Below are 13,390 nucleotides of genomic sequence, written 5' to 3'. Positions count from 1 at the left end.
GGCCCAGTATAAAACATAACTCTATACATGGCCAGCCAAACTCTTCCTGTAGCAGATCACAAGGGTTGGAACTTTTTAAGTTATGTCTCTTTCGTAAATAAACCCACAAGATAAAATGACTTTTTTTTTTTTTTTTAATGAATCTTTTTTGGATGGGCACGTGCTTTATAATGCACTCACACTAAAATCATAAAACATGCCGTTAGTAGAATTGAAAGCATTTGGAGCATAAACACAAATTTTCCCCCAGTAACCATACCATCCCCTGTGGCTCCTTAGGTTAATGACATGACTTCAATAATATGAAAATTACATAAGTTACCGAAAGAGTGGAACTTGGTGTGTTGGTTCCATACCCTGAGGAAGGAAGAGATGCCAGGGACCATCTGCGCCCATCAGCTCTGAAGACAGACAGTAAACAAAGAGAAAAAAAATATAAAAAAGAATCGTTCACACTCTTTAAGCCTGTAGCTTAGGCCATTCATTTTGTCTTCATATTGGACAAGGCATTAGCAACATCTATGTTTTTTCCCACCTCTGATGGCATGCCTCACACACACACACACAAGGCAATCCATCAAAAGACATGCATTAAGTATTGGTTTAGATGTCTGAAATGATCATATGAAAACATCACTGGCTTTTGGTTAGAAGGATATATATAATAACAAGAGAGACTGTAAATCCCATCCATAAAGAAATTTAGGATAACACGCTCTGGCTTTTAGGTTTAACAGTTTCATCCTCTGTTAATTCCACAAATTCACATGCATGGAGTTGTAAATGAAAGTGTTGAACATCCATGCAATTTTAAACTGTAAGGTGCAAATTCAAGGTTCCCACACCCTCGGTGTTTACCTGTCTGCACGAGGCCCATGACTGCAAACAGTTTTTGGCAGCATCAGAAGAAACAAAGAGGACATTTGTCAAAGAAAGGTGTAACACTCATTATAACGAACTGTTTAGACAATACTGGACAATGGAGAGGAACAAATCAGCAAACAATGGCAGGTAAAGTGAAGAAAAACAAAAGTTTATAATGTTAAAGAGAATGACAAATTATTGCCACAGTGCTTAGATCTCTTCACCAGCTGTACCTACTAAGCCAATCACTAAAAAAGTGAGTGGATATTGCCTTCTTTCTTTCCAATGTTAAATACTCAGCTATGAGCAGCACAACTTACCTGCGAGCAAAAGGGAAGTTCACAGATGCACTGGTGGAGAAGTTCCTTGGACTATCCAAAGGACTGCTTCCTGCTGTCAAGAATAGGAAAATGAGCGGAGTTTTAGGATTTAGGAGTTTGCAAGTAAAACTATTAAGACAGCAAATGTATTATATTTCATCTATGGACAACAGAGAGATGTTTTAAAAAACATACAAACTGTATATAACAAACTTATCCACACTATGCAACATTAAGTGTCATATACTGGTCAGATATCCCCATAGTAATTAATGTTGACCTAAAAATGGAAACCAGGTATAAATCTAAAAAGGTAAAAATTAAGCCATCTGCTTCTATTATCAATTTGACCCATATACAGTTGTGATAAAATGTTTGCATACCCTTGGAGAATTGGTAACATATGTACCATTTTTAAAGAACACATTAGTGAGCTGGCAAAACACTTTATATTTGAGTGTAGGTTATAATGGCACAATCATAAAACAAAATATGGCAACAAAGAAAAAAATGAAATGACCCCTGTTCAAAAGTCTGCATACCCGTATTCTTAATACTCTGAATTGCACCTTTAGCATCAATTACAGCTAGAGGTAATAGTTGTCTATGAGGCCCTAAATTCTTGCAGATGGTATAGCTGTACATTATTCATGTAAAAAGGTCATGCTAAGTCATCCAGAGTGGCTAGAAGATATTAAGGTCAGGAGACTGATGGCCACTCCATAATCTTCATTTTTTCTGCTGTAACCAATGGAGGGTCAACTTGGTCTTGTGCTTAGTGTCATTCTCATGCTGTAAAGTCCAAGAGCGTCCCATACGGAGCATTTGCACGGAAGAATGCAATTGTCTGCCAGTATTTTCTAATAACATGCTGCATTCATCTTGCCATGATTCCATGTGATACAAGATTCCCTGTGCTTTTAGAGCTCACACACCACCAAAACATCAGTGAGCCAACACAGTGCTTCACAGTGGGGATGGTATTCTTTTGGCTATAGGCCTTGTTGACCCCTCTCCACACATAGTGCTTATGGTTGTGACCATAAAGCTCTATTTTGGTCTCATCCCTCAAATTAAAGTGTGCATTGGCGCAGTAAAGGCTTCTTTCTGGCAACTCGACCATGCAGCCCACTTTTGTTCAAGTATCATGGTGTTCCTTAAAACAACCACACCATCTTTTTCCAGAACAGCCTGTGTTTCTCCTCAAGTTTTCTGTGGGCTATTTCTTGGTCTACCTGACCTCGGCTTGGTATCTAGATCCCCGAATTTTCCACTTCTTAGCAAATCATAGACATCTCTGGCTTCAAATGCAGCAAAGCCATCTTTTTCTTAACATGAACCATGAACTTTTAACAAAGTGATCTCCCTGACACACCCAGAAGGTATTTTCATTGTTTGAGTTTTGCTAATCTAGACCCAACAAAAACTATTGATAAGCTTTGTGTAAGCAGAAGTACACCCCCCCCCCACTCCCATCTCCTTGATTCTGCTCCAAGCAATTTGTGCCCAATATTGCTTTGTTTTTGGAGATTATTTTGAATAGTGTATATTGTTTGTAGTTTTGTGTGAGTTACAGACCAATAGTGATGGATGCTATATCGTGATATTTGCCACTGAGGTTATTGGTATACTGTGGATACAAAGCAGCTGGAGACACTGGAAACTTATTGTTACATAGGGCTGACTTTAGGGCTGAAACAACTAATCGATAAAATCGATAATGAAAATCGTTGCCAACGAATTTCATTATTGATTCGTTGAATCGATTTTTATCGATTATAAAATGAGTCTTTTTTCAGAGCAAACGCTCTGAAAAATACCCCTTCCCCCTTCCAGACGCAACACAAGACTTCTGCGTGTGGATACCATGAACCGTTTGAGTAGAGAGAGCTTTCAGATGGAAGAGGACTATGTCACCACTTCATAACATAAGGCATTTAATTTATTATTTCTCTGACATTTACTTGGGAGGCATTAGAAACCATTTGTTTAGCTTTGCATTGTTAGGATCTATATCCTGGTTATTGTGATTACTCTCCATATTGAGCTGTGCTATAGACCATCTATATAAACAGAACACCATAATGAGAAACAATTTTAGCTACAAGCTAGGTAGACAAAACAAATAGGTTTGATAAAATATTACAAATAAACGCTACTTACCTGTAGGTACAGACAAAGGGGAAAGTGGCCTTGACAAAGTCGGAGATGGAGACCCAACAACCAGGCTCTTCCTATTACTGCTCCTACAACTGAGGAGAAATATAGATTGTGTCACAATAATACTCAAGTCACCAGAATACTTGATAAAGACCTCATCGTGAGGTCGAAACGTTGTTGTTCTTCTCCTTCAAATAAACCTGCCTGAGTGGAACCCTTGAATGCCTGGAGCCTTTTTCTACAATAATACTCAAGGCTGAATTAGGGGTGCAAAAATAGCAGATCTCCAGATGCCATTCAAACCCTTCTCCCATTATGCTAAAATAGATGAAAGCCAAGTGGAGATGTACTTTAACAACCCTGCTTAAGCAAAGACTATTAGGTGGGAACATGAAGGGAATACAATACCCCAGGAACAAGACAATAAAAAATAGACTGCTGAAAAAGCTCCATCATGATAAACTATTTGCAGAGGGAAAAATGTTTTATATATACTGTTTTTAGGTTTAAAATAGGGAATTCAATAAAAGCTGCCGTGACTGAGATTTGAAAAGTACTTAAGTAGATTTGTTAAAATATTACATAGTTCAGTCACACTTTACCAAGTTTCCACATGGTAAAATACTTACTTTCAAAAGAATTACTTTTAAAAACTATGACTTGCCCCAAACTCTAAAAACATTACAGTTCTATACACTAAATAAACCTTTTGGAAAAGTCAATGTATATTAAGTAAAGAAAGTTACAAAGTTTTATTGATGGCTCTGGGGCCCTACCAAATCACTGTCGGAGCCATGCTGATGAAATGGAAAAGGCTTCAGACAGTAATACATTTTTCTGAGAGCGGGTATCCTGCTAAGATCTCTCAAGGACCAGTGTGCAAAACCAACCAGGATTACAGTCAAGACCCTATAAGCGGAGGCAAGTTTCAGAAGAAATGTCATTGTTCACCCTTGTTAGAAAGACTCTGGGGAAAGCAAGGGGTTATTAGCATGAATTACTGATTTCTGAGGAGAACATGACTGGCTAGAACAATGTCTCTATGAATATGAAGTCCAAAGTGGAACTTTTTGGGAGAAAAGCAGATACTACATTAAAAGGTACACACCCAACATCATATCTCCACTTCCTTTCTCTACTCTATTTTCCTTGCAGAAGATGTGTTCAGAAGACTTTTACATGCATCCACCATTGATGGTTTGGGGATGCTCTGCTGCAACATAACCTGGACAGACTGCAATCATTAAAAAGTCAGATCTAAAGTAGTTCTGCATAATGCAATGGGCCATATTTGCACCACAGAAGCTTTTGATTGAAGGTGTTGTAGAGTCTTAGGGAGCATTTAGGTTTTTCAGTGGCACTTTGTGAAGTTGTGTGTCAATTCTTCTCTTGGGTGCCATTTAACTAATATACGTTTCCGTTAAAGATGTGATACTCCTTGGTTCCAGAAATATGCATAAAACCAGATAGGGTGCAAAATAAAATATGTAATAAAATATGTTCTACACATACATATGTATACAAGTTATCTCTCCCCAATTTTTGCTGCTTATTGTTTGTTGGCTCAGGCAGCATTTATGACAGGGGATGAAGAACAGGAAAATTACGTAACACAGCTTTGCCACATGCAGCCGGAGACCTCAGCTTTTATGAAACAAACATTTAATCTAAATATCTTCAAAAGATAGATCTTCCAAAGTACAAGCTATAGATATAAACCAGACATCAACAAAGATAAACACACACACGCCAGCATATGTGTAAAAAGGTCATAGTCCCCTTTTCAACAACAAAGTGTTTGCACTTCTAAGCGTACATATTAACAATCCGTCAAAACACGTTTTAACAAAACAGGAAATAACAGGAACTGTTGTGCTGCACTGTATAATGTTGGCTTTCATAAAACATGGCACTTATCTAGCATGCCACAGTAGTAAACGGAGCACTTGTTATGTTAAGTCCAGGGCACATGCTGGTATAAAGTTACGCAGTGCCCATGTCCTCAGTTACTAAAGGGTTAATACAGATCAAATATGTAAGCACAATTTCACAAGCCAGTCACCATCAAATTAATAAATCTAGCAGCCTGGACATCTGTTTTCCAAAAAGAACACATCAACGGATTATTATTTTATCAGGTGGCACAAACACATAAATATATACCTACATGGGTTGAGAGACATGATGTTATCATCATGATGTCAAACTTACGCATTTTTGGTGGATTGCTCATTGCCTGTATAACATATGCATACAAAACACACAAGAGTTTTGTTTGCACTCACACACATCTGGCTGCTGACATTTCAGCCCAGTTTTACAAAGACTTCCTGTTTCCACAGTGTATTCTTGCAACACCCACCAAGAAAAGCAATATCTAGAAAAAAAACACACTAATTTCAGCGAGAATGGATGGTTCATCTCATATCATTAAGACCCCCCCAGTTAAAATGTATGCCGTGCTTTCATTCTAGCTTCCCATTTGTGACTTCCAGCATTAGCCCAACCTACGTGTATAGACCGACTTTCATAAAAATATTTTTCTTTCCGTACTTCGAATTAAGAATTTTTTGTTTCCAGACTGGGAAAAAACAAGTTTAAAACCTTTTTTTTTATTATTTTTACACAATAGTTCACCCAGTTCAAATATTTGGCTCTACAAACCCCTCCATATAGACAATGACGTTCCTCTTGTTTAAATGGACACTGTAGCTCTCTTAAATCATTCAAGAAGGGCCAACATACCCAACAAACTGTATGTCTGAATAAGTCAGATTACACTCACTCCTGTTGAATGGACCATTCCACTGGCTTATACGTTTACAATGCCCTAATTAAAAATTTGTGCTAGGATACCTTACCATACAAAACATTAGAAATTCAAGAGTTAGCTCTATGAGCGTACCAAAAACTTTGACATGAACTCGCAATGCACGATTCACAGTTTTCTCATGTTGAATACTAGTGACCACATTGTTAATGACAGGGAAAAATATGTAAACTGAAAAAAATCTATTTTCTAGATATTTGCTTTACAGAAAATGTTATCCTTCCTATTCTGAAGCAGAGCTTCTCTTCCACATATTTATGAAATAAAGTCAGTCTTCTTACAGATCACCTACTAGTTCTACTGATCGATGAGACTCTAGTTTTAGCCTAGAATGATAATATCCAATAGCCTTCTGCTCAAGATTTTCAACTATTTCAAACTTACGTTTGTTAACACTTTGTGTAGTGCTCAGTAACCGAATATATTAGTAGCTTATTTAAAAAGGAAAGAAACGCAGCAATAATTAAACTGATGTCACATTAATATTACTCAACGAAAGACTTGCTTTAAATACACAGTGGACAACCATCTGCGTTGTTATTAAAAGACAATTTAATTGTTCACAAAACAATTAAAAGTATTCTCTACTACCTGGTGTTCCGCTGTCGCATTTAAACACACACACACACACTGCTACCGCTACTGAAATGAGGGCGCATATCACAACATGCTTCTGGCACATGCACTGAAGAACTCATAGTATCAGTATTACAATCACATGGGTGCCATCTCCACACGTACACGGGATTGACTGCAGCTTCAGTGACTCCGAAGGGATAGCTACTGAGCATATGCAATGAGCTAACTTACTACTTCTTCCTGGTATCTGTAGAATCAGCTAGGAAAGGAGGAAAATAAAACAAGTCTCATTTTCCAATTCCAGAAACTAAATAAAGTGCACCACAATTATCATGCAATAAAATAAAAATACTATCCTCGGGAGTACATTGTTCCTGTAAGCCCTTTAGAGCACCCTCTGAGAGCCGGGGGCTGGGGAATATTTTCCCCATTCCCTTATCGTATCTCAAATTCCAAACTAAGCAGTAAAAGTAACATAAACCTCAAACACCAACATAAGGAGTGGTATGTATCTATACAAAAGGTAGCAAGTCACCAATCTACATAAGTGGATAAATGTTTGTAGTTGAAAGACAGATATACCAAATACAAGAAGGAAACCAATTATACAACTAATAAAAAAAGAAGAAAACAGATGTTCAAAGTCTGCTTATGAGTTGTACTATTTTGCAGGAACCAGGGCAGTGATGGCAAACGTTTTTGGGCCCGAGTGCCCAATTTTCTGCATGAAGCCAAGTTGCAGACCTCAAAGTGCCAACAATGCATATTAAACGTGGAATGGAAGTTTTTTTGGTGCAAAATTACTATCCGCAACAGTGTGCATCAATTTGCCCATATAAATTATGTTTGTTTTTTTAAGCATAGAAACATAGAATGTGTCTGCAAATAACAGAATCCAATGCAATAATAATTTATAATTGGCAGCCGTTCGCATTGATGTCAGCCCTCCTCCCACCTGAAACACCTTTGTGCCGCTCACCAGAACGCAATCCGAAAAAATTGCTGGCGAGTCGGCAACCTGGGCGCGTGCCAGTACTGAAGGCTTTGCGTACCCGTTGTGGAACGTGCGCCATAGGTTTGCCATCGCTGAACTAGGGTAACAGTACAAGGACACTCTATTGGGCAATCAGGCCCCCCGTGTCCCAATTATCCTTGGGCTGGTTGGGGGAACTCAGAGATCTCCCTTGTAACAAGCCTATATCGACTGAGCAGGCACAGACCTCATAGCGACCAACATGGTAGATGACGGCTGCAGAGATAAGCGAAAGGGGGCAGCTAGGGTCCTGTCCCGGGTCAGACCTAGGGCAGGGTCTAGCCAAGATATGTATCTGGTTGTCGTACTGTTCCAATAAACACCTTCCTAAAATGTGTACATTTTTTGAAAAGAAAATCTAAACAAACTTTGAAGCACAGGCTAGAAGTAACTTTATGGGCTAAATTATACAAAAATGTGGATATTGCAATATAGGAAGGAGCCTGCCACTGTGTCACAAGTATGGAAAGATAGAAAAATGTAAATATTGGCATTCTACTGCAAAATGACCTCACTGAAAAATATTTTTGGCTCAGCTAAATGCTGTCTCTAGTTAGCTCTACTGGACCACGTTATCCTTCCACAATCACCCTGCACTACAGGCTCCATATCAGTTTACAAAGCTCTAAATAAACCAGATTGGGATAATGCTGCTTTTAAAGTTTTAAGGGCCTTCTCTCAAATGCTTAAAGCATCATGCCTCCTAAACCCTATATTGTATAGATCTATACATGAAATAAACCCATTTTCAGAGAAAATAAGCAATATAATTGCAATTTTAAAAATACACCTAATTACATGGAAAGATCTTTTTTCTTTTCTGCATGATTATTCTTCAAATTATGTGCTCACCTAATGTTAAGTTACTGATTTCAAGTAGCCTTTGTTAAGGGTGCGTAAGAAGTGGTATAAGACATATGCTTGTTAATTTAGTTACACTAAAACCTTTGACGGCAAAAGTTTCCCTAAAATAAAACGTTTGCAGTAGTGATGTGTACACCATAAACTAGAATTCAGAAATATCAAAAATAAGTTAATTATTAAGATTGAGGGTTCATCAGGAATGGTGGCTGATCACATATCCAACCCCAAGAGAATTACACCAGGAGATAAAGCCCTGCACACACACATACATATTTAAAATGCATGCAAAAAACTGGTCTTGATCAGGACCAAAACTTATTTCTATTCTACCATTACTCCTTTGAGTGCAGCGTGTAGAGCACATTTTTGCACTTCAAAGCCCGAGCCAATATTCAAACTTTTGTTCTGCAGAATTCTCTTCAGAGGAAGCCTCCACATTTAACTGTTAACGAAAGTCTTTCCCCTTTAACAGAAGTTCTGCATGTAAAGTTTTAACATGTGTGACTTCCTCTGGAAAAGGGGGGCGGGTTCGCTGCTAGACAGCTCAGCAGCCTCCACTGCACTGTAATTGTGGGGACACTAAAGTGACACCGCATACGAGATATCCTGGGTCCATTTTCTCAACCATGTATCATACAAATGATTGGAACGGAAAGGGTTTAAAATTTAAATTCTCATTCCATTTGTAATGCTAGATCTTAGTGCTTCCATTCTGCTGCCACATCATCTGTTCCCGCATCACCTTAGTAGTTTAAGAGGAAAGCTCCATGAAGAAAAAAAATATATCCTTGAGTATAAAAAAAATACAATGCTGTATACAGTAATGTAGGTTAGCAAGGAGAAAATGAAGTCCATTCCTCAACAGACTTTCATATCTATTGTTTACCACCGGTAGTATGAGTCAGTACATTAGGCTAAGATAACACAGCTAGAATACATACAAATGGCTAATATAACAATATGCAAAAAATAGATAGGAGTAAGAAAAAAAAAACCCACAATATTTTTGAAAACTTATTTTTAACCCTGTAAGGAATAAGGGTATATATTTACACACACATTATACATATATATACATGTTATATATGCACACATACACACACTTAAAGAACAAAGGGTTTTTAGCAGTTTTGCTATAGTCAAGCCTAATTCCTACCTCTCATATTTAGTCTTAAGCACACAAACTGTATAAAAATATAGAAAGGCAAGTCTTTTGTTGGAAATCTTACATGTACAGATAAACCAACTAGTGCAGGAAAAAACATTTAATAAATCCTCCCCCCCAAAAAAAATGTTTTCCCAAAAAGTCACCCAAAAGTCATTGAGCTCTTAAGTACGATCGATTCTATTGCAAATAGAGGTGGCGGCCTATGTGTTGGTTTTATACAACTGTTAGCAATGGGTGTGGCTGAAACACCTAAACTCAATCATTTGTCCACAAACTGGTTCTGGTTATGTAGTGTATCTTTGTTGCCTCTCATCCTCATGATCATGGCAAGGCAGCAATCACAGCCTATGGCAATCGCATGCAAGCAGGAGCAAGGGCTACTATTGGCATCTGCTAGTCTGCCCGGGTCTCCAGACAGCCAGCAGCAGTCTAGGGCTGATGGTGCTTGCAACTAACTGCACTCAGTGGCAGTAGCGGAGGCTGTAATATTACATCCTTAGCCTTAAACGGGCCTTGACTGCAATCTTGTTAAATGTACATACAAGGCTTTCCACGACAAAAGTCTCACATTCATTCTTACTAAATGTTAAACAGCCAATAGAAGATTATGGAGTACTCTAGAAGGGTACTTCAAGAACACTTATGTAAATTCTACACAATAGACTATGTTCTTCAAAGGGGACCAATCAGATGCATCACTAAAAACACAAACTACTGTGGTGTTTTCTTTTTTGAAATTATAGGTTTCAAACAATTAAATTGTTTGCACATTTGCTATTTGTTTGAGTTGTCACCTTAGCCCACAAAAACAACAACAAAAAAAAACTACTAGACAAACACACTAAATCCTTGCAATCCAGTACAATAAAACCTATGAAATAGTGCTTATGGATTCAATAAATAGATAACACTGAAAATGGCCATTTTAAACTTCCTGTTCCCAGGACCTGGAACATTATTATTACAATCGCTATTAACGCATTTCTCCAAGCATATTGAAGTGGGTATGTTACTTTTTCCTCAATGTTGCATTCTGCAATGCAGCACACTGAATAAAGCCATATAACGATGTTTTCCTATTGGAAAAATTAGAGAGTGACAGCCATGTTAAACAATGGAGAAACAAATGTTCCTTTAGCAAAGGACTTCAGGCCTTTCAGAATAAGGGACTCCCTTCTTAGAGTCATTTTTTGGGTAGAGAATGCCACCAAGATAGTACATGACTTCTTACGATGGCAACTTCTAGGTCTGCAGAGAAAGCACTAAAAAGTTTATTCGTTAATTTGACCTAATTTAGAAGCTTTGTAAGCCGGTGATTTTCAATTTATTTTAAGTTTAACCCTATTTAACAAAATCACCACAAGAATTAACTCTTTAGGGCCCAGTAAAAAAATTTTCTCACTGTTCTTTCTCTCTCCAGCTCACAATCACAGTGAGAAAAATAGAGGCAGAGGACGAAGTAGGCAGTGCTTACATACATTGCCTAAGTCATTGGACATTAACTGTGCATGTGATTGGTTGTAAAAGCGATCACATGTCCAGAGATCAGCCAAAGGCTGTTCAGGTCATGGAGTGGTCAGTGTGCGGGCGGTTTTAAACGATGAGATGACGTACCAGATACGTCAGAGGTCCTTTTTTTATGACGTATCATCAGTCCAGAAGGGGTGAAAGTGCATATGATGCCTGAAATATATAACTTTTAACTATGGTAGCATTATGCTCACTTAACAATACAAAATGCTTAAAAAATGTTAGGACCAAATGCCTTCTTACAGCAATATCAAGGCCAGTATTTAAAAACAAAAACAAAGCCTTAATAATGAAAACAAATGTCCACCATTCTGCTGTCATATCTTAAGCTTCAAAGCTTATCTTTGATCTGCCAGTGAAATATCAGATGGGAACACCATGACAAAATGATACAGAAAATATAAAACAGCAGGTCAGGCCGCTGTTCTCTTCTTAAAAATCCCAGTTTCCTGGGAAACCAAGTTAATACTGGTGGGCTGGCAGCCATAATTAAAAAAGTATTTTCAAACCAGATATTCTACTGCAAAAAATATGTTCTGTTGATAAAACCATCTGCTGCTTAACCAAGACAAAGCCCTATAAAGGCTCTGACACTATTTACAAAGCAGACAATTGAATGTCCTTCTGCTTTAGTTAGGGTGAGGGGAATGAAGGATGGTTAACTCTTAAATGGAAGATAGTGAATGCGACTCGATAACACTAAGCGCAGCTTCAAAAGTGTCTTGATAACTGTGGAGGCCAAACCACCTCTTCTACAGGGATCAAATATTGGTTTGTCTGAATCCGGAAAATGACATTCAACTAATTTTATTGACTTGGCTGGCAGCACATAGGCCAAACCTAATTAGGTGTTGGCTGACTTACTATAAGAATTAAAAGATGGAGCAAAAAAAGCCAAAAGACATAACAGGTTTACAATACTTGGAATGCTTTCTTTGGTATAATATTCTTTGGTATATTGCATTAGTGGTTATAATATTCATCCAATTCAGTGGAACGGGTATCCTAAATGAGAACTGTGAATTGTTGCTAGGTATGGTCAGACAGCCTGAAACAATATCCACATATTCTGTTCATCAAGTATTGCTTTGATGGTAAGAATACTTATTTAGAAATGGACCAAAGAGGTGCAGTATTTCCACAAGAAACTGGAGGTAAAGGTGCCTTCAAATTCTTTTCTAATTGAGTAAAAGCTGTACTGCAATTTGGGGTGCGGAGATACTCCTCTCTGGGATGGCCTCTTTTTATTTCAAGAAAATCTTAGTGAACTAATGTGATTCTCATCTTTGTCTAAAGCCAAAATAATTGAAGAGATATATATATATATATATATATATATATATATACACATACACACACACATATATACATAGTAACCCTTCATAACGTATACTTAATATATATTTACTAAATACATGACTCACTCAAGGTAAATTTACATCTGTGTTCCAAATTATAGCAAACTGTACTCATCACATTTGAGCATCCCAATTGGCTGAAAATAAACTTTTAGCAACTCGATTTGGAAAACACACACACATTATATATATATATATATATATATATATATATATATATATATGTTACTGGGACACTAATACTATAGCATTTAATAGTGCGTAATCAATCACCAGGGTACCTTTTGAAAAATATGAATAACATACAAATATAGCATTGGTCAAACAGCAAAAGCCTCCAATATTTACCTTTTGGAACGCTGCAGTAAGGCACCCTTTGCCAAATGCCCCTTGCACCCATGGAATGCCATCCAGTAACTTGGATCGGACATCGTTATCGTAGCTTGACTTTCCAAAAGGGCCTCAAAGATCAATTTCTCCAAACTTTAGCACCATCAAAAATCCCAATGTATATGAAGCCATTTATGGCATTTGTTCATTGCAGGCCAATCCACGCATCAAACAAATGTGACTGATCCAATCAGAGCTTCCTTTTTCAATGAATCCCAGAGACAAGGCTTTTAATATTAATTGGAAACAACGTTTTTCCTTCATCCAGATGTCATACCATAAGGTTAAAACTCT

The 13,390-nt window shown here is 37.6% G+C and overlaps 1 protein-coding gene across 1 annotated transcript in view; it reads right to left on the bottom strand.

Moving 5' to 3' along the window:
- The window catches only part of MAST3 (microtubule associated serine/threonine kinase 3), a 47,731-nt gene extending 34,594 nt beyond the window's left edge, over positions 1 to 13,137 (bottom strand). The window contains exons 1-5 of the mRNA XM_089490559.1: positions 13,055 to 13,137; positions 3,348 to 3,436; positions 1,185 to 1,257; positions 859 to 879; positions 323 to 401 (exon numbers count right to left, since the gene is read on the bottom strand). Coding sequence (XP_089346685.1) covers positions 323 to 401; positions 859 to 879; positions 1,185 to 1,257; positions 3,348 to 3,436; positions 13,055 to 13,137 — 345 coding nt within the window. The remainder of the gene's footprint in view (positions 1 to 322; positions 402 to 858; positions 880 to 1,184; positions 1,258 to 3,347; positions 3,437 to 13,054) is intronic.
- Between the last annotated feature and the right edge of the window lie 253 nt (positions 13,138 to 13,390).

This window comes from Sceloporus occidentalis, unplaced genomic scaffold, assembly GCF_023333645.1.
Source record: "Sceloporus occidentalis isolate IW3139 unplaced genomic scaffold, rSceOcc1.0.p SCAF_45, whole genome shotgun sequence".
Classification (NCBI taxonomy): Eukaryota; Metazoa; Chordata; class Lepidosauria; order Squamata; family Phrynosomatidae; genus Sceloporus; species Sceloporus occidentalis.
This window is presented reverse-complemented; position numbering and strand designations above follow the sequence as displayed.